The sequence below is a fragment of the Argopecten irradians genome, chromosome 1 (genome assembly GCF_041381155.1).
Source record: "Argopecten irradians isolate NY chromosome 1, Ai_NY, whole genome shotgun sequence".
NCBI classification, from domain to species: Eukaryota; Metazoa; Mollusca; class Bivalvia; order Pectinida; family Pectinidae; genus Argopecten; species Argopecten irradians.
This window is the reverse complement of record NC_091134.1, coordinates 2,764,456-2,783,134: the sequence shown is the minus strand read 5'-3', so window position 1 is coordinate 2,783,134 and position 18,679 is coordinate 2,764,456. Positions and strand designations below refer to the sequence as shown.

Here is an 18,679-nt window from a genome sequence, read left to right as displayed (position 1 = left end):
CACAGGTGTAAACAATAGCATAGTTATATATTATATCCAGTAATAAGCCCCCCCCCCTTCTCCTCTAGAAATAGATGTGGTGAAAATGACCTAGCTATATAGACATAAACTGGCAGTTTGGTTTAGCTTTGATGCTGTGGTTTTTTTTTTTTTTTGTTTTTTTTTTTGTTTTGTAGTGTCATCTTTATAACATAAGATGTTGCCAAGATGAATTGAACCAGGTACTTGTATTGAATCACAGAAAAGATAGTAAATCCTGGAACCAACGGTCCAAATAATAATATAAAAATGTTCATCAAGACTACATGTATATCAATTAATGTATGGTCTAAATATACATATCAAGCTTTATTAAAAATCGATCTCCTGATAATAATCATGGCCTTTTCTTCTAGAAAGAATAACAATGTTTCAATTGCTGGTATAAATTCAAACTGTCTCAACTTGATTTCAGAACAATATTTACTGTGATCACAAAGAGAGCCTTAAAATGACATCGTTACATGATGTACTGCCTTTGTAGGGTGAACCGGTGTTATTTTGGTACTTTGGCACATTGAGATATCGCTTTCTCATCTTGGGAGTAACTTGGTAATTATTGCGTATGAATCATTTACTGCCAACGAGACAAATATGAGAAGCTGGCCTGTTGGACAGTCTATAACCTAGCTGAGCTTGTAGTATCCATCACAGGCCGTAATGAGTAACAGAATCCGCCAAGCTCTATTATTTCACCATGAACATGTTGTGTTTACTTTGAACCCCTGGAGACCTCGGAAATCATTCTATTGTACATGGAAGTTCTAACCAGTTTGATGTGGTGATCAGACTGTCAGTTTTTCCAGAGAGAAAAAGGCTCATTATTCGGTGAGTTAGTCGACTTCAGTAATTGATCACTTTATAAAGGCTATGACTAAGCAGGCAAGTTGTCTTTTATTGATCAAGGTTTGACTAATACCGTTCCTGAAATTTTTCAAGAATTTGAGTCTAAATAGAGAGAGTCGGTCTCTAAAAAATCAAATTAAGGGGAGATAATCTTAAGATAAAGGTTAAGGGGAGATAATCTAGAAGTGAAAACAAATAGACTATAGGAGTCCAGGGGAGACAATTTTATATTAAAACACTTTAACCAAGGGAGATAATATATTTGTTATTTTAACACAAAGGGAGATTTTTTTCTAGTAAAACCTGAAGGTCCTGCTTGGAGCGGGAATGGAAACTTATCGATTGGATGATCTTAGATAATTTTGTTTGTATATAAAAAAAACCAAAAAAACTTTGGATTGATCCATAGGAGGAAGCTGTTAGTCTTATCACTGACAATGCCAATTAACCTTAATTACAGCCCATCCAAACCTCATAATGGTAATACCCAGCTATATAACAGGTGTATATATACTTACATCTGATTACCTTACCTACAATGTAGGGGCTAGGTAGATTGGATCACATAGATCACTAACTATTACCAGATACACATTGGGTCAGACTTACATAGAACAATCACTTTCTATACTAACTGATCGTGACCCTAGATGGGGTGGGTGTATGATCTGGTTCGACCTCTTCACTCCCATGACTTACATCATTGTAATGTATCTGATGTAATATTTCCATTATATCTGTTGGATTTCTATTACAGAATCATTGATCTATCTGTGATTCACCCAATCAGAGATTTCTAAGCCAATCTACCAGTAAATGGTGAATACACACAGATGTACAGTTCACTAACTCCAACCCTATAAGTTAATTACCCTTTTTAGTTCCTTTTTAGTTTGTTACTGTCAAAAGTTATGATCTTACTGGGAAAGTATCTTCAATACCTGTCAAAAGATGTGGTAGTTTAAGGAAGCCATACCAACATTATTTTTTTGTTGCTGACATTCAAGGCAGACAGAGAATGTTGGCTATTTCCCTCAATTGTCAAGACGGTTTAACTGCATTAGTTTCAGCGTTTGTATCATTTTGCACAGACAAATTAATCCCAACAAGTCTACTAAAAATGTATTAACAATAAATCCCCATGAGGCAATATCTGACACCTTAACCACTTAGCCAAAGTGGCCGCCTCTCCCACATCTCTAGTAAATTAGAGCATAGTTCATCAGAATCATAAGCTTAAACAGAACATAAATTTTCTCTGTGGTCTTCAATTCTAGTAGGTCAATATAACTATTTATCTCAATCCCATCCCCTAAGGTAATTCTACGTTGAGACTTGAGGTGACAGTAATCACACCTATACGGACAGGTATGTCTTATCTTGTTAAGTCACTGCCAGCTCATCTTACCTGACTGGCCGGTCAGTACTGATAGAGATAGTTGGAAGATGGACAGTTAAACAAAGTATACTTATATTCTAAGTACATTACAGATAAGTGTAACTGGTTCGAAGGTCAAAACCATTAGATATATGACTAAAGCCAGGTAGGTCAGATATAAGTACTAATTTAAGGGCGGTACAGGATACACATGTAATTTACCTTTAAATCTGATATATCTAAATTTGTTTACCTGAACAAGGTTCTAACGATGGAAGAAAGGTGTCTAACCAGGTGTGACAAGGTAAGTTCAGGTATTGCTATATAAACTTAATGCATTAGAGAAAGGTATCATGTGCATATATGATTATTTTCTCAATATGCATACCTGCATGTCGATGGATTTTTTTCTAAATTGTTTGCTGTTTGGGCTATAAAGTTTAAAAATGAAGTTTTTAATGAAAATGCATAAACATGTACCAGTATTTATATGTATTTTGTTGCCTACAGCTATATACATGTAGGCCTTTTGAATCTCCTAATGTTATGAACATACTATGGTATCTGCAGAGGAGGGCCAATGTTGCTGATTTGTGTAAGCTGTATCAGCCTGAAGACTTATGGTTTTACAGGTTGTGGGTGCAGGTTCATGGTTATAGGTTGAAAGTTGATACAGGCATGTTGTTTATGGGGGAGCCTGATTCCCATCCCTCATCCACAGTTAGTGATGTGATAGACAACATCTCCCAGCTTCTGTAGCAGGATAATGACAGATAGATATCTACAACATGACAAGACCTCGCTGTGTCTAAGAAGTTAAGGAGGCCATGTACACACAGCCAGTTTACATAAAACTTGGCTTGTTTGTTTGGAGATGTATGTAAACCTATGTCAGTCAGTGTCATCTTATATTCTCCCTCAGAGCAGTATATATAAAACCACCCAGGATATATAAAACTACCCAGGATATATAAAACTACTCAGGATATATAAAACCACTCAGGATATATAAAACTACCCAGGATCAGGACCCAGTGAGTATAAATTATTTAAACTGGAGTTAATATTGCTACATGTTTAATTGGTGACCAAATTAGAGGATACTGTATTTGTAAGTGAAAAGTGACATCAAATTCAAATTGTCTTGGTGATGATCTGGTTTAGATGGTCATATCAGGTATATTTATTTGGAATGTAGGGAAAATATTTACATATTGTGCAATTGTATGCAAGTTTAAAGAAAGCTATTATACATACATTAAGTTTGTTGCACACAAAACATCTGATTTAGTGCTTAAGGGCATTTTGCAAAAAAAAACACAAATCATCTGATTTAGTGCTTAAGGGCATTTTGCAAAAAACATTGTATATAAACATACATGTACTGTAGTTAACATGAAAGATTGCAAGGAAAACATCTTACACAAACCATGCAATGATTTTACAGATAACTGCAACCAAGCAGTAATATAAATATGACGTTCTATACACATAAAGCACAAATATATATAACTCCTATTATACATATGTGTGATGCATGTATAAAACTCATATATATATGTAAGGCACCTGTATAAAAACTAAACACAAGAAATTAAGACACCTGTGTAAAACTAATATACACATAAAACATCAGTTTAAATGCATATACTTAAAAGTGTGGCGCCATATTGATAATACATCATGAATGTTTGCTGATGTTATTGCCATAAAAACTGATCATTTATGCAGAATGTAGGTGGTAAATACTTTTTAGTACAACATGGGGAGAATGGGAGAGGTGGGAGAGGTGGGGGTCTATGATTATACAGCCAAACAAATATATCTATAGTACACACAGCAGACAGTCATTCCTCCAAGGCAAATATTGCAGTTAAATTAGTAGGTAAAAAGATCATTTCATAAAAAAAACGAATGTCAGACATGGAACTTTTAACCTCTTTTTTTTGCCAAACATTTTGAGCTAGTTAGTATTCATACAACCAGAGTGGACCTTTTGACCTGATGAATGACCTTTGACCTTGTAAATGTTGCTCCCTGCTGCTGTAGCTCAGTACAGGGTAGCTTGTCACTGTCTCATGGCTGATTACAGATCAGCTGGAACCTTTCACCAAGTAGATGTTTGCCAGGAACCTTAAAAATCTTTGCTATGATTCTTTCCTTTATGTGCCATTGCTTCCTTGTAGCTAGAAACCTGCTGGTCAGGTATATGGTTCAAATTCTATCGCATCTGTTTGAAGCATTTTGTTAGGAAATTCAGTATTGAAATTGCATTTGATGGAGTGAATATACTGAAAATTGTTGAAATTGTATTTGATGGAGTGATTATATTGAAAATTGTTGAAAAGGATTTGATGGAGTGAATATATTGAAATTTGTTGAAATTTCATTTGATAGAGTGAATATATTGAAAATTGTTGAAATTCAGATTTCATATAAATTAAATTATTATTAATTAATTTTCAAGTTTCTGTTCATTTTGGTGAGTTCTTAAGGAATGAAAGATATTTGCAGTTTTGGACCTTTTGATGCTTTTATACAATCCTGTATGTAACTGAAGAGGTGCTTAGAATATGTAATTTGTATTAATTGGTGTCGGCTTTCTTTGTGACTGACATCCCGACCCCCTAACTCAGTATTATTCATTCCTCAGGGACAATGGATGGTTGTGATATAAGGTTACAGTGCTGTCATACCATTGGTAATGGCTCTCCTCCTCCAGACGATGAATACACCCTTTATATATAACCCTCATCCCATCATTCACATGATAAAACCTCTTTTGCCACCTCTCTTTCCTTCAATCAATCAACTGCATTCTTTCCAAGCAATATACAATAAACCCAATCCTTCAATAACCAATTATCTTTCAAATAAAATGCCCCTTCCATATATGCAAAATGTTAATCCCTTTCACTTCTGTTTTAATCAATAAGTATTCCTTCTCTGACCAAGTACCTGCCACCAGTAATCCTTCAACACCTCAGCCGAGGTTCATCTATCGGCAAACCAATTATATGTCGTTTCCGTTAATGGGTTATCTCCCCTGCTCAAGGACTCTAGGCCTCCCCTGATCAGCCTCATTTCATCAATCAACCTTCTGACTGTCCATGCTCCCCTCCATCAAGTAAACCTTCCTTCCATATCTTACAGGAGGCGCAATACTGTCCACGATCATGCCCCTTAAATCAGTCATCTCTTTTTACGATACTGTCACAAAGAAGTGCCTCCCACCTCCCCCCCGAAAACATACAAGCCAACCTTCCTCCCCAAGCCTAAATATTGGCAAAGATGACATTGAAAATCGGTCAATCTCCTGCCTCGTACAAAAATAAGCATCAAACCATTTCACAGTAGGTTTTAAAGCCAAGTTCCCTGCCTGTTAAACAGAAGGTGACATTGCTGTCTATCTCAAGGCTGTATGTCGCTATTGAATCCCATCATCAGCTGTCTGCCTTTCCCTCAGTCATCCCTCCCTGTAACAACACAAGGTGGATTTCTACCCAAGGCTAGTACATGTTGTTATAGAACCACAGACCTCAGTGTTTGGCTGTTTGATGTGATGGGTTTGTGAACGCAATTTTAAACCAGAATCTCGGGAGATTGATGGAGAATGGCTACGATGTAACCTTCTGTGCTATCGATTTGTTTACGTTTCTGTAAGACTGGTAAAGTACATTCAGTCTAAGATGGTGGATGTTCGTGTGTGGCTCTCTGTATAAGGCAGGTAGTGATTCTGGTAAGTTTTATCAGTGATGGACCCGTTAAAGATAAACCAACATGGACGTGCATGAACTGAATTATTCATCTGAGGTAAGCCTCGATCATGTATATACTGTTGATGGGTATCACTTGGAATGTAGGTCAACAATTCGGAATATCCAATCAAGTTAGAATTTTATTTCATTAATGAAGATGTTTGATCTACTGTTTTGGTGTAGCTGGATGCTACTTATAATCATGTTGATATTGACGACAATAATATTCACCTGGTAATTAGTGTGACATTTCGCTGATGCGACAGATTCTACTCTGAGTATATGCTAATGTCATTTCCTGTTGGAAATTATGATTAAGAATTATTTTCACAACAAATTTTGTTATACATACGTATTATAAATATTACCCTGGTTTCCCTAAGACGAAATAATGAAAATGCTTTGATAATATAATTACACCACAGGAAATGTTCCGTTTTTCTAGACATGGCATTTCTATAAAAAATGAAAATGATATGTATTCAGTCGTTGAGTTCATACTGGTATAAACAACAATGGCGTTAGCTGTATTAGTGTATGAAGCTTATTTTAGGTATCATAACAGTACCTTATCATTGAGAAGTGCCTTTATTGAACATGTTTGGGTTACAGCTGATTCTGTTGTACATCATTATCTCCATGGCAACCTTTACAGACCAGTTCGCCTGGTGTAGTGTTCAATAGATCCAATGTAGAAATCAATTAATCACCAATGCTCGGAGACTCTACATTCTATAATTCTGTCGCAGTGGATGCAATAAACATGAAATTTGTTCTTTGTGTAAAGGATTTTCCATCTAGGTTATTGGAATGTATTTTATTCCTGGTAATGTTTTTATCAGATCACCGTGCAGTATAATACTCACTAGCAATACATACAATAATCTGTTCAAGACAACGTCAAAACATCTACCGTAACAAGATCCCGTCATTGAAATTGTTTCTTTATATAATATTATGTGCAGATATACTACATAACTAATATATAATTTATGTCGATATAATTTTGATGTTCGCTAGATGTTATTCCATCACCATTATATATATTAAGACAGACCAGATAATGAAAGACTTCACCAATCACATCAGCCGTGAAGACTTTTACATGGCTGATTAAACAACTGATTATTTTCCCATTACCACGACTATACTTTGATCAGTATGTCGGGTCTAATCAATGTTTGAATCCTATAGAAATCTGTAATAGAATCTGCTCATAACGTGTCAGTTTTATATGTACTGCTTTCACTTGTTTGGAAACTGCTTTAGATATAGCGATTATTGAAGATGTTAATTAAAGCCATTGCTTTCCTCTAGATATCGGAGACTGTTTACAACACTTAAGTTGATGTACTAAAATGATGTATCTTTACCAATTTTCACCTCATCTGAATGTGTTGCCTTCATAATATTAATAATTCAATGAACAAACAGGAGAATTTTTTAATTAAATGAATACGTTCGTTCTGGGAACAGACATCATCGAACAGCTGTGTTATTCTGATTATGACTTTCGGTTAAAAACTTTTCAAGTATACATCAGATAATCTTAATAGGAGCGTTATGGAAAACGAAACTTTTTTTCTCACACAACTAAACTGTTATTTAAATGGATATGTTTTATCAGATTATGTTGCAGTCATATATAGTTACTTCGCATCATGTCTTTAAAACGTGCAAACATTATGGCATTTGATATTTGACTTATTCTCTCATTCTAGTTTTTAACTAGGGGAGACAATCTGGTATATAACTCAGCTGAGAAAGTCTTATCAACATTTTGGATTGATGAAACTGACACTACCGGGTAAATGATTTGAATCTGTAGTGTATATATCCGTAATTTTTTGTATAAATATACCTACCAGTGAAAATCCAACCCAAGCATTTCAGATTAAAGCGTTGATGTTTTCTTTGCTGGTGTATCAATATTAGTTCGTATCTTGGTTACGATGACTGTGGTTTCTATAGAAACCTGATACCAGAGGATCAGTATATACCACGGCTTTATGAACGTGGCCAAGAGATTGTATATAGATATAACCAGGGTACCTTTATCTTAGATATTCTGTACTGTTTGGGCTGCAGTTATATCTGGATCACACTTATCATCAAACTTACCAATATCCTATATAACATTTGGTTCCGTGAACAGTGAAGTACAACCCTTCATTCTGTGACCACAACCTGATAGATGTCATTTATAAGATGAACAACGTGGTATCACGGCAGTAGCATCAAATACTCCTATTAAATGTCGGGTCTTTGACCAGATGAATGCAGTAATAGGGCATAGAACCTGATTTTGTCTGCAAGTGTGTTAAGCATAGTAGTAATCTTATGCCTTTAAATGACTGATTCTTAAGTCTTTTTATTTCCTTATAATACATGGTATTGCATCAGCCACATGATTGATATTCATGTGTTAGTATTGCACATGGAAATTGTAATGCAAATTAAATCTAGTATTTTACATCAAATATACTCAAATCTGAATGTTTGAATCGGTGTTGATGTTGATTCAAGCCTGTTATTAATTACAGTACACAGCTTAAAATCTTTTTATGTCTTTTACAGAAAATATGAGCTAGCGGTCACTTCCTTTAAGCTTGCCGGCTATTCCATCGTCTTGCCTCTCCACCTCCCCAACAGTCATGTTAACGGAACAGCTCCCAACAAGACAGGACCTTGTGGAGTCACTCGACTCGGAGGCCATATTTGATTATTTGATCCAGCATGGTGTTTTGGATGAGGGGACAAGGGACGGAATACGAGGGGAGACAACCAAGGTCCAAAGAAACACTGCGTTACTGCAACACCTACAGGGGAACGGGGACTCCGCCATTGCCTTATTTATAAACGCTCTCAGACAGTCTGGCCAGCTGGTTCTAGCTAGCTCTTTGGATGTAACCAGTAAAATTAAGCCCACCTACGGATCAGGTAGGTCGAGTTCTATGAATGACATTACAACGAAACATGGGTTAGACAAAGTCTTCGAACTTTGATGTCACGTAAGGTAGCTGGATAGGATGGTTGTTATAATAAATGACAGTAAAAGGTTACACAGAAATGCATATTAATATAATTGCTCGGCTGAATCATCCCGACCATTCTAACAATCGCTTTGCAGACAGTTAAATACATCTATTGATTATAGAAATACACAAAAACATGACAAAAGAAATCGCAAGATTTAGTTACGAATTGAGACCAACACGAAAAAACATCTTTTCTTTTGTACAACATTGACTTTGTTTGCCTTTCATTGCATATTCTTCTGTACATTTACTACAGTTCCCCTATCGACATTGTTTACACTGAGCACAAGATGTTAGCAAAAGTATTAAAGAAATACGAGAATACCTTGTCCGATTTACAACCTAAGATTGCTTATAAGTATTGTTCAATTTGTATGGCGTATACAAGTATTGTTTGATTTGTTCCTTTTTATTTGCAGGTTACCTAGGCAAGGAGCGTTATAAAGGTGAGAACCACACACACACACATTCACCGGAGGAATTGGCTCAGCTGACTTGTACATTAGATATAAAATACAGTGGTTATAAAGTGGTAAACTCGTGGCGGTTACATGTTTCTCGCGATCCGTTTATTCTCAATAAAGTTACAAGTATATTTGTCTGATTTGTACAACATTCTCTCACACACTTTTGACGTTTTTTAATAACGATTGTCTTTTTTAATATGCAGTTTAGCTTTGATCTTTTACCATTGGTTAAAACACGTTCACTCTTTTGCAGGTCAAGTAACCATTAAAATCCTTGTTGATTCGATCAAGGGATTTTTTCCAAAGTGGGAAGAAGGGGATCAGTTGGAAGAGAAACATGGAGATACGCCCGAAAAAGAAGTCAAGCCACACGGAGGAACCAATGTAAACGACCTCAATGTTCTGTTAACTCCACGTCGTATGCACAAGTCTTACGAAAATATGACAATGATTGATGGGATAGGAGATGGGTCAAGGTCAAAGATGTGGCGGATTCATGAATATTCATATGACCGGGAGGGGTATGATACCGCAGGCGAAGAGGATGAGGATGGAACGAAATCAAGAGGGTTTTGTTGGTGTCTATGTATTCCACGTAGAAAAAAGGCTAAAAAGTACAAACAAAATTACCCGGGGCCTGCGAAAGAGAGACAGAGAAATGAAAGCCCAAGAAGTGTTCAGCCTCGCTCCAGGACCACACACAATAGGGGAAGTAGCCCATTTACAAGTGATATCAGCTCTCCTGCCAAGGGTCAACAAAAGATCAAAGGCGGAAGTTCGAATACATATTCACCTAAAAAGACAGACGTTTCTATGCAACGGAATTCAAATGGAAAAGATAGATCCGGAAAAGTGCAATACAATGTCAAAGACACAACTGTAACACATTCCAAAACCAAACAAACAGGAAGTGATCGGGCAAAGCACAAAGAGAAAACTAAAAATGGTGTTAACCAGAGAGGGAGAAAAGGTGAAGGTCGTTCACAAGGACATAGTTCAAGGTCAGAAAATAAGGAAAATACTCCCCCAGTCGGTTCCTGTTCCAACACGCCAAACAAATGTGCAAATAGTGATACAAAACCCAGGCAGAGTAACGACTCTGTGTTATCTGACGAAGAGCCAGTGGAGTTCTGTGTTATGTGGAAAAGTCGGGGGCCAACGTTCGACCAACACGTCGATAAATTTAATGACATTATTGATAAGGATGTGGCGATCAAATCGCAAATTGTGAAATATTTTGAACAAGAGCGCGGTACGCTTGTATTGTCTGTGTATTCTAGCGAAGATTCACTTGTTATTTGTAACATCTGTATGACGTGCGAACAGGTGAAAAACATTCAGACTGACGAACGGTCCGGACTTCTTACTGAATTAATCGAAGGCATGATGCTCAAAAAATCTGTGAACGAGGCTCTCAATGTGGACGAAATTAAACTTCAAGTGGTGGTGGATGACAATGAGATTGACCTGGCGATGGATGACTTGAGATAAGTGACATATTACTGGAAAACCCGCACCACTGTTCAGGCTGTTGGCCAGTGACAAAAAGCAATTTTAATGTGCAATTAACACAAGAATTACAATTAACTAGTTAGTTTCGTTTGACGAAATAGCGATTCACGTGCAAACGAGACACGTGAAAGGGAATGATGGTAAATATCTAAATGAGATTTTTTATGATATGTACATGAGAATGCAAAGTACTGAGTGAATAGCTATATGGATGCAAACTTTCAAGTTCGTCTAAATACATCAGTCGTAAACTCTGTGATACATGAACATCGCGTGGTCATAAGGACAGCACTTTTGAGCTCTACGAAATCTTAAAGAGCATCCATAGCTTATTGCCCGCTATAGATTGAACAGGCATCACAATGTCCAGTTCACTTTATAGCTATATATATATCTACGTCGTCGCACATATCCTCCTGTTGTTGAACTAAGACATATAACATTTATGCTTTCTAGTCTTCCTGGCATACATCTAACTTAAACAAACGGCGTGTGTTTAAATGTACATGGAAAGAAGGTTTTTTTCGATGCAATGTGTGGCATCCTGGAATGAAATGTTCAAAGGGTTTTATACCGGTGCTAATTAAAGGCATCAGTTATAGTTAATTATTCTGTTTACCGGAGTTTAAAATTATTAATGATGGAAAATATAATGATGCCAATATATATGATTTTTTATCAAAGTTGAACAGTTAGTTTACCGATATAATTACACTACGAAAGTGTCCATGGACATATAAAACAGAAAATCCACTATTATCATATTAAGTTAGTGTCCAACATTCGTAATCACAAATAACAAACTTGTGTATATATTACAAGGCCATTTCAAGCCCAAATGGCCTTGTACCAAGTGAGTTTGCGTTCATATTTTCCGTGGTCAGATTTCTTTTTAAATTCGAAAAATGAAATGACCATGGCCATCATTGTATTGTCACTAGCAATAAAAATTTACGGTTGTGTTGACAAAAAGTAAATCAGGATATTGAACGGTGCGTTATAACGCTATGTAAGCATGCCTGCATTTCATTTTCGAACGTAGTGTTGTGTTATGCAGGGAGGTCCCATTTCGCTACATAACTATAGCGCTATACAGTAGTATAAAGCAACAGCTTGTGTACCCAGCGAATATTATATATACATCTCCACGAAATGGAGTAATGCATGCTTTTACATTACGGCGACTTTGTTCTGGTGATAGCAAAGATCAGATGGTTATGGAGGTTGACAAATGTAAAAACACCTGTAATAAACACATACCAAAAATAAATGTACTTTGTATTTAGACATCATTTCCGTACAACATCATTGGGTCTCGAAAGCGCGCATGATGTATGACGCTCCTTGTTTTAAACATTCGACACCATAATCTGGCCTTGCTTGAAAGCAACATCCATTGCTTTTATATTGTTATACTTACATCGTAATATTTACTTAAATAATGACCAAGCCATGTCATTTATCGTGCTTTACATCTACCTACTTTTAATTATTGCAAAAAGGAATTATTCAATGTTATCAAACTTCTTTTTAATAATGTTTTGGCTGCCATTTAGGCAGGTAGCTGTGTTATGTGCAATATTTTTGTCTATCCATGTAAAATGTTTGCTGCGTTACATAGGCATAAAGTCACATAGAGTAGGAGAGGCGTGGTAAAGTTCTCTCCCTTTGTACGATTTCATAACGTTATAGCAGATTTTTGTTGGTGATTGTTGCATTGATAACTCGCCGACAAGCGATATCAATATTTGGTTCAGAACTTTCGTTTATGAGAACATTTGTGTTGATTATGTGATTTTAAGATATGGTCCTGGATGTAATTATTTCAGAGTTGTCACTAACTACGTACGTACAGCTGATATTTCTATTTTGAAAGCTGGCACTCAAATACGTGATGTTTATTTTTTCATGAACACGTTATTTCTGTGGACAGTAATATAAAGGAACATGTGTGCGCATGTCATATAATATTTTAACGAGCCAGCAGGAGGACAGAAATATCAATCAAAGCTTCGTACAGAACTACTGGTTGATAATTAGGTTACTATGGAAATGTTTTTATTTGCAACAAACACCATATTGATCATTTGAATTTGTCGGTATATACATGCCTTCGAAGGTTTCATGCTGTTTCACCATCTCAAGATCTAGATACCTTATAATTACAATCCTAAATAAATGTTACGAGATGGTAATTTTGAAGAATCATAACATACGTATTCGTGATTCCTCAACTATGAAATAAGTTCTGATCATATTTGAATAAGCTCCTCGACGTTTTGCAAATAACAGCGTTTTACAAATTGAATATATGTAGTAAGATATTTTACAATATACGCATCATTTCTCAATTTTATAATCACATCTTTGCATCTACTCTTACTGTCATTGTTCTACCAATTAATTATAAATAACTCGCCAATTTTACAACAATCATTTTAGCTTGAACATGGTAACAGGTTGTGATAGTAGCGTTGTAATAACATTTTATATGATTATTCCGTCAGAGATTTTAATTAAAAATAATTATATTTTTAGCATATCGATTAACAAACATACCGATGATCTCTTTTTTATTGACCAATCTATTTCGCCATTGATATCATTTAGAATATGCTTGTTATACAAATCATTACATAATACTGCGAAGTGTACATTTCAGGGTGATTCGGTTCTTTTTACCATTAAATGTTTGTTGGAATGATAGCATTACACAGCCAGAGATGTATATCCTATTAAAGGTATCGAGGATGTAATTCTTCCTCTTGTGATTGAATAATATTCATGGGTAACAAATCATGTCGCATGTGATCTGTAACATGCTATTAGGATCGATTACATGTCTGTGTTATGACAGAAAGTTTAATATACATGGTATTAGTAAAAGCATTCCTGTTAAACAAATCATTCAAATCAGTTGTAAGAATGCATGTTTCCATGAACATGCAAGTAATTTGTATTTTTATTCACATAACATTGCATGTTTAACGTTTTAGTAACAACATATTTACTGTTTAAAAGTAACAAACATTTATAGGTTTTGTTCTCCCAGCTGAATACATCCATTGTGTTATTTTCTTTTGTTTGACCTGTGCAATATTTGTATGTTATTGTCACAATTGTTCTCATTTGCATGTTGTCTTTTTGGTCGATGAGACGGTTATATAATGATGTAGGATCTCGAAATTCACCTGGTAAGTTTCTTTTGTGGCCATTGATTGGGAATACACCTGAATCTTGATTGGACGTTAGAGACAGTTTATATGGTTTTATGGTTTATGTCAAGTGATTAGTTTCTAAGTAAGATGTGATGACAGTCCATTTATGCTAATACATTTTAATCGAATAAATGAATGCAAATGCTACATTATGGTTTGTTATTAATTCATATTTTATGGGAAAAAAACATGTTCGCAGCAACTTAAATGTTGACTGGTTACGGTGTAAGTCCGCTATCTAAACCTCTATGATTCTACTGAATCTGCATTAGAAATATTTTTGCTGTGATTTATTTACACGATTTCCTGATACAACAAAGCTGTACAAACGTCTCCCATTTCTACTTACCTTTTCACCCATCGTTCTCCGTTTCGACGTATGCTTCATTGAGAACAATTTTCATACCATTTTAAGACTTTATTTTTAATATCACATACAGAACAGTAGACTTACCGATATACATTTTCAGGGGTCATGTCTCCTAACTCGACTTGCCATGCACCGAATCTGAATGCTCCGCCGTACATCATAAAAATGACACCTTGTGAGAAACCAAACGCGATGCCAGCCATCTGTGCTTGTTTGAGGAACGTTCTATATAACAGTAAGACATATTAAGGAGAATCAATGGTTGATTGTGATCTGCTGATCAGTTCTCAATAATTTGATTACTACTGATTTATAGTGTACACATGTATCGTGTTTACTAGTTAACTACACATGAAATTCATCCTCATTCTGATGACGCCAACTCTTCAGGTGGTAGCGTATTATACGCCGTTCTTTATATTACTTAAGATACATAAGCTATTCTGTATTTGCATATTATAGACTTATCTGCCCTTGTGGGTAGGTAATGATTGTGACGTTATTTGTTTTCGAGCGTAACGTCATACTTTTCGGAGAAAACGACGTAAATTGCGCCCATAAAATAATGACGTCACAATGGATACCTATTCACAAGGGAGGTAACTCTGTAATTTACAAAGACGGAATTGCACTTACCGTAGTGGCCCTTTCAGACTGTCGTAATATTCTTGAAAGAAGAAGTTCTCTCTGTTGAGTGTCTGGACGGTCCGGATGTTCTCTATAGCTTCACTAGCGACCTGATGGAATCAGTAGAACATGGTCATGGTAGGTATTGTTTGTAATAGCGGGTTTTTACTGTTTGTGATAGCGGGTTTTACTGTTTGATAGCGGGTTTTTACTGTTTATGATAACGGGTTTGTACTGATTCTGATATATCGTTTTATATAATCGATCACATAACATTTGAATTAGCGTTCACTACAAGTTCAGATTGATCTCTCGCGATAACAAAGTGGATTACAGGATATGATCATACGTGACTAACTACAATGATTAATCGTCTGTGTGAAGAATTATAAGCGTGTAAATATGACGAACAAATCGATTAAAACAGTTATCACAAAAATGCAATCAACCGACGATATAAAAATTAAATTGCACTATTTACTGACAAACAGCATGAGAAAATACACCGATGAGAACCCCATGTTTATTTAGATTTTTCTTTAATAGTTTAATCCGTCTGTTTGCCTCATATGAAGGGGCTATTCTTTTCATGCAAAACTATGGATAACGAACTAAAATGCAAATAATTAGTTCAGAAAACAGGATAGTGGTCAGGGGAAAAATTGAATGCAGTTCCAAGTGAGCCATTTTATTATCAAAGATTAATGTGTATATGATATAATTAAGCATTGGTTACACACCAATATATGTAAAAAAACAATATGACAACCAATGCTTATATTTACATATATACAACGATAAGTACAAGATTTCACTCTATTTCAAATATTTTCATAAGAATATGTTTCCATATTGATCAATTTTCAGAATATATGTATGTTATATTTTTCAGTTAATTATTATATTGGCGTAAAACCCAGCCATTTCTTGACCTTTTGAACTCTGATTGTGGTGTTAGTACGCCAGAGCCAAACTGTCAATGTCAATAATGAAAAATATCATACATTGGGCTTAGTAATAATATATAGGTACAATGCAATGGTAATGTAAATATATCAACTTAGTACTACCTTTCCGGCGTTTTCTAACGTTTTCTGGTCGCCTTTGTGTTGTCCTGTGACCACTTTAAACTGTAGATAACCTGCACACAGTCAGAAAACAATATTATACTGTTTATAGAATAAAAGTATATTCATTGTAAGGTATTATCGATATGTTGCCTCACTATTTGTATCAAGCATTATCACGACGATACTATTATGATAATTATGTATGGATAGTTTGTACCTGCTGCTGCTAGAATAGGCACCCCTCCCAGCACGACCAGAGCAAGCTTCCATCCGAAGATAAAGGATATGACGAGGGCCGCTACCAGAGACACGAAGGAATTCACCACGATAGATAGACGTATTCCTGTCACCTGTAAAGAAATGTCTGAGGATAAAGTTAAAAAAAAATAGTCCGTCGGTATATATGGTTACTTTGATATTTTAATCAATTTGGCATGTAATAGTTTTTTGTATAATAATAAAACACAAACATTTTATGATTATAAAAGGCAATAAAATCGTCATTTATAAGGTCTCCTCCGAATTATATCCATTTGTTATATTATCACAGCACAACAGAATGGACAGTCCTATCCAGTTGTCTCACGTTCGTATACTTTGTGCTACTATTTGATCTTTATATTTTCTGTGGTTTTTTCTCTTCCTTTTTCCCCCTTTTTTCTCCCTGTTTTAGTTCAGCACTTACAGTTTGTAGAAGAGTGGCATCAGTAGCGAGGCGTGTGGTCAGAGCCCCTGTAGAATGTTTGGGGTCATCAAAGTACGACACATCTTGTCGTAAAAAAGCCGTGAACACATTCAAACGTAGACGTAGAGTTAAGTTCTCCCCAGAAAACGCAAAACACAGATTCTATAAAAAAAAATAATGAGTACAAATATTTGAATTAAAACAGCACTTACATTAAAAAGTAAAGAAAACAAACAAAAATGTATTTGTCAGTCGCGATTTTCGTGGCGCGATGTATTCGCGTCTATATGTCGCGTTTCAACGATTCGTACCTTTATATTACATTATATATATAATTGGTTTTAGGTATTTCAACGATTTTTGAAATATTTTTCTTCTTTTTCTGACGGTAAAAACATGAATATGATATTGAATTAATCCATGAATAGTTATGGCAATCAATGTATTATATATGTATATATAATCATCAAATGAGTACAATTTCAATAGGAAATCCAAATTAAAGCTGTATATCAACAACAAATAGTTCATATGATACATTGTGATTAGTAAGTATGACGTAACAAAGAAACAGAATTTAACAAAGGATGACAATTTATATATATATGTAATGTACAAGTACTTACCGAAACCAGTTGGACGATGTAATGTACAAGTACTTACCGAGTTGGACGATGTAATGTACAAGTACTTACCGAAACCAGTTGGACGATGTAATGTACAAGTACTTACCGATACCAGTTGGACGATGTAATGTACAAGTACTTACCGAAACCAGTTGGACGATGTAATGTACAAGTACTTACAGTTGGACGATGTAATGTACAAGTACTTACAGTTGGACGATGTAATGTACAAGTACTTACAGTTGGACGATGTAATGTACAAGTACTTACCGAAACCAGTTGGACAATGTAATGTACAAGTACTTACCGAAACCAGTTGGACGATGTAATGTACAAGTACTTACCGAAACCAGTTGGACGATGTAATGTACAAGTACTTACCGAAACCAGTTGGACAATGTAATGTACAAGTACTTACCGAAACCAGTTGGACAATGTAATGTACAAGTACGTACCGATACCAGTTGGACGATGTAATGTACAAGTACTTACCGATACCAGTTGGACGATGTAATGTACAAGTACGTACCGATACCAGTTGGACGATGTAATGTACAAGTACTTACCGAAACCAGTTGGACGATGTAATGTACAAGTACTTACCGATACCAGTTGGACGATGTAATGTACAAGTACTTACCGATACCAGTTGGACGATGTAATGTACAAGTACTTACCGAAACCAGTTGGACAATGTAATGTACAAGTACTTACAGTTGGACGATGTAATGTACAAGTACGTACCGAAACCAGTTGGACGATGTAATGTACAAGTACTTACCGATACCAGTTGGACGATGTAATGTACAAGTACTTACCGAAACCAGTTGGACGACGTAATGTACAAGTACTTACCGATACCAGTTGGACGATGTAATGTACAAGTACTTACCGATACCAGTTGGACGATGTAATGTACAAGTACTTACCGATACCAGTTGGACGATGTAATGTACAAGTACTTACCGAAACCAGTTGGACGATGTAATGTACAAGTACTTACCGATACCAGTTGGACGATGTAATGTACAAGTACTTACCGATA

General features: G+C 35.6%; 2 protein-coding genes across 8 annotated transcripts in view; one reads left to right on the top strand and one right to left on the bottom strand.

Moving 5' to 3' along the window:
• Positions 1-14,403, top strand: part of LOC138315115 (uncharacterized) — a 33,545-nt gene extending 19,142 nt beyond the window's left edge. For 2 of the 6 annotated variants that reach the window (XM_069255872.1, XM_069255881.1), the window contains exons 2-4: positions 8,599-8,961; positions 9,479-9,505; positions 9,780-14,403. In XM_069255872.1, the coding sequence (XP_069111973.1) occupies positions 8,676-8,961; positions 9,479-9,505; positions 9,780-11,017 (1,551 nt within the window). In that variant the 5' untranslated portion in view covers positions 8,599-8,675 and the 3' untranslated portion in view covers positions 11,018-14,403. Of the gene's footprint in view, positions 1-2,312; positions 2,430-2,450; positions 2,568-2,790; positions 3,298-7,719; positions 7,829-8,598; positions 8,962-9,478; positions 9,506-9,779 lie in introns of those variants that run through there. The other 4 variants (XM_069255918.1, XM_069255898.1, XM_069255889.1 and 1 more) reach the window with 4 other exon arrangements.
• LOC138315104 (ATP-dependent translocase ABCB1-like) overlaps positions 1-18,679 on the bottom strand; it is a 79,823-nt gene that overhangs the window by 27,485 nt on the left and 33,659 nt on the right. For both annotated transcript variants that reach the window (XM_069255851.1, XM_069255858.1), the window contains exons 19-23: positions 17,009-17,170; positions 16,541-16,673; positions 16,324-16,394; positions 15,263-15,363; positions 14,711-14,851 (exon numbers count right to left, since the gene is read on the bottom strand). In XM_069255851.1, coding sequence (XP_069111952.1) covers positions 14,711-14,851; positions 15,263-15,363; positions 16,324-16,394; positions 16,541-16,673; positions 17,009-17,170 — 608 coding nt within the window. The remainder of the gene's footprint in view (positions 1-14,710; positions 14,852-15,262; positions 15,364-16,323; positions 16,395-16,540; positions 16,674-17,008; positions 17,171-18,679) is intronic.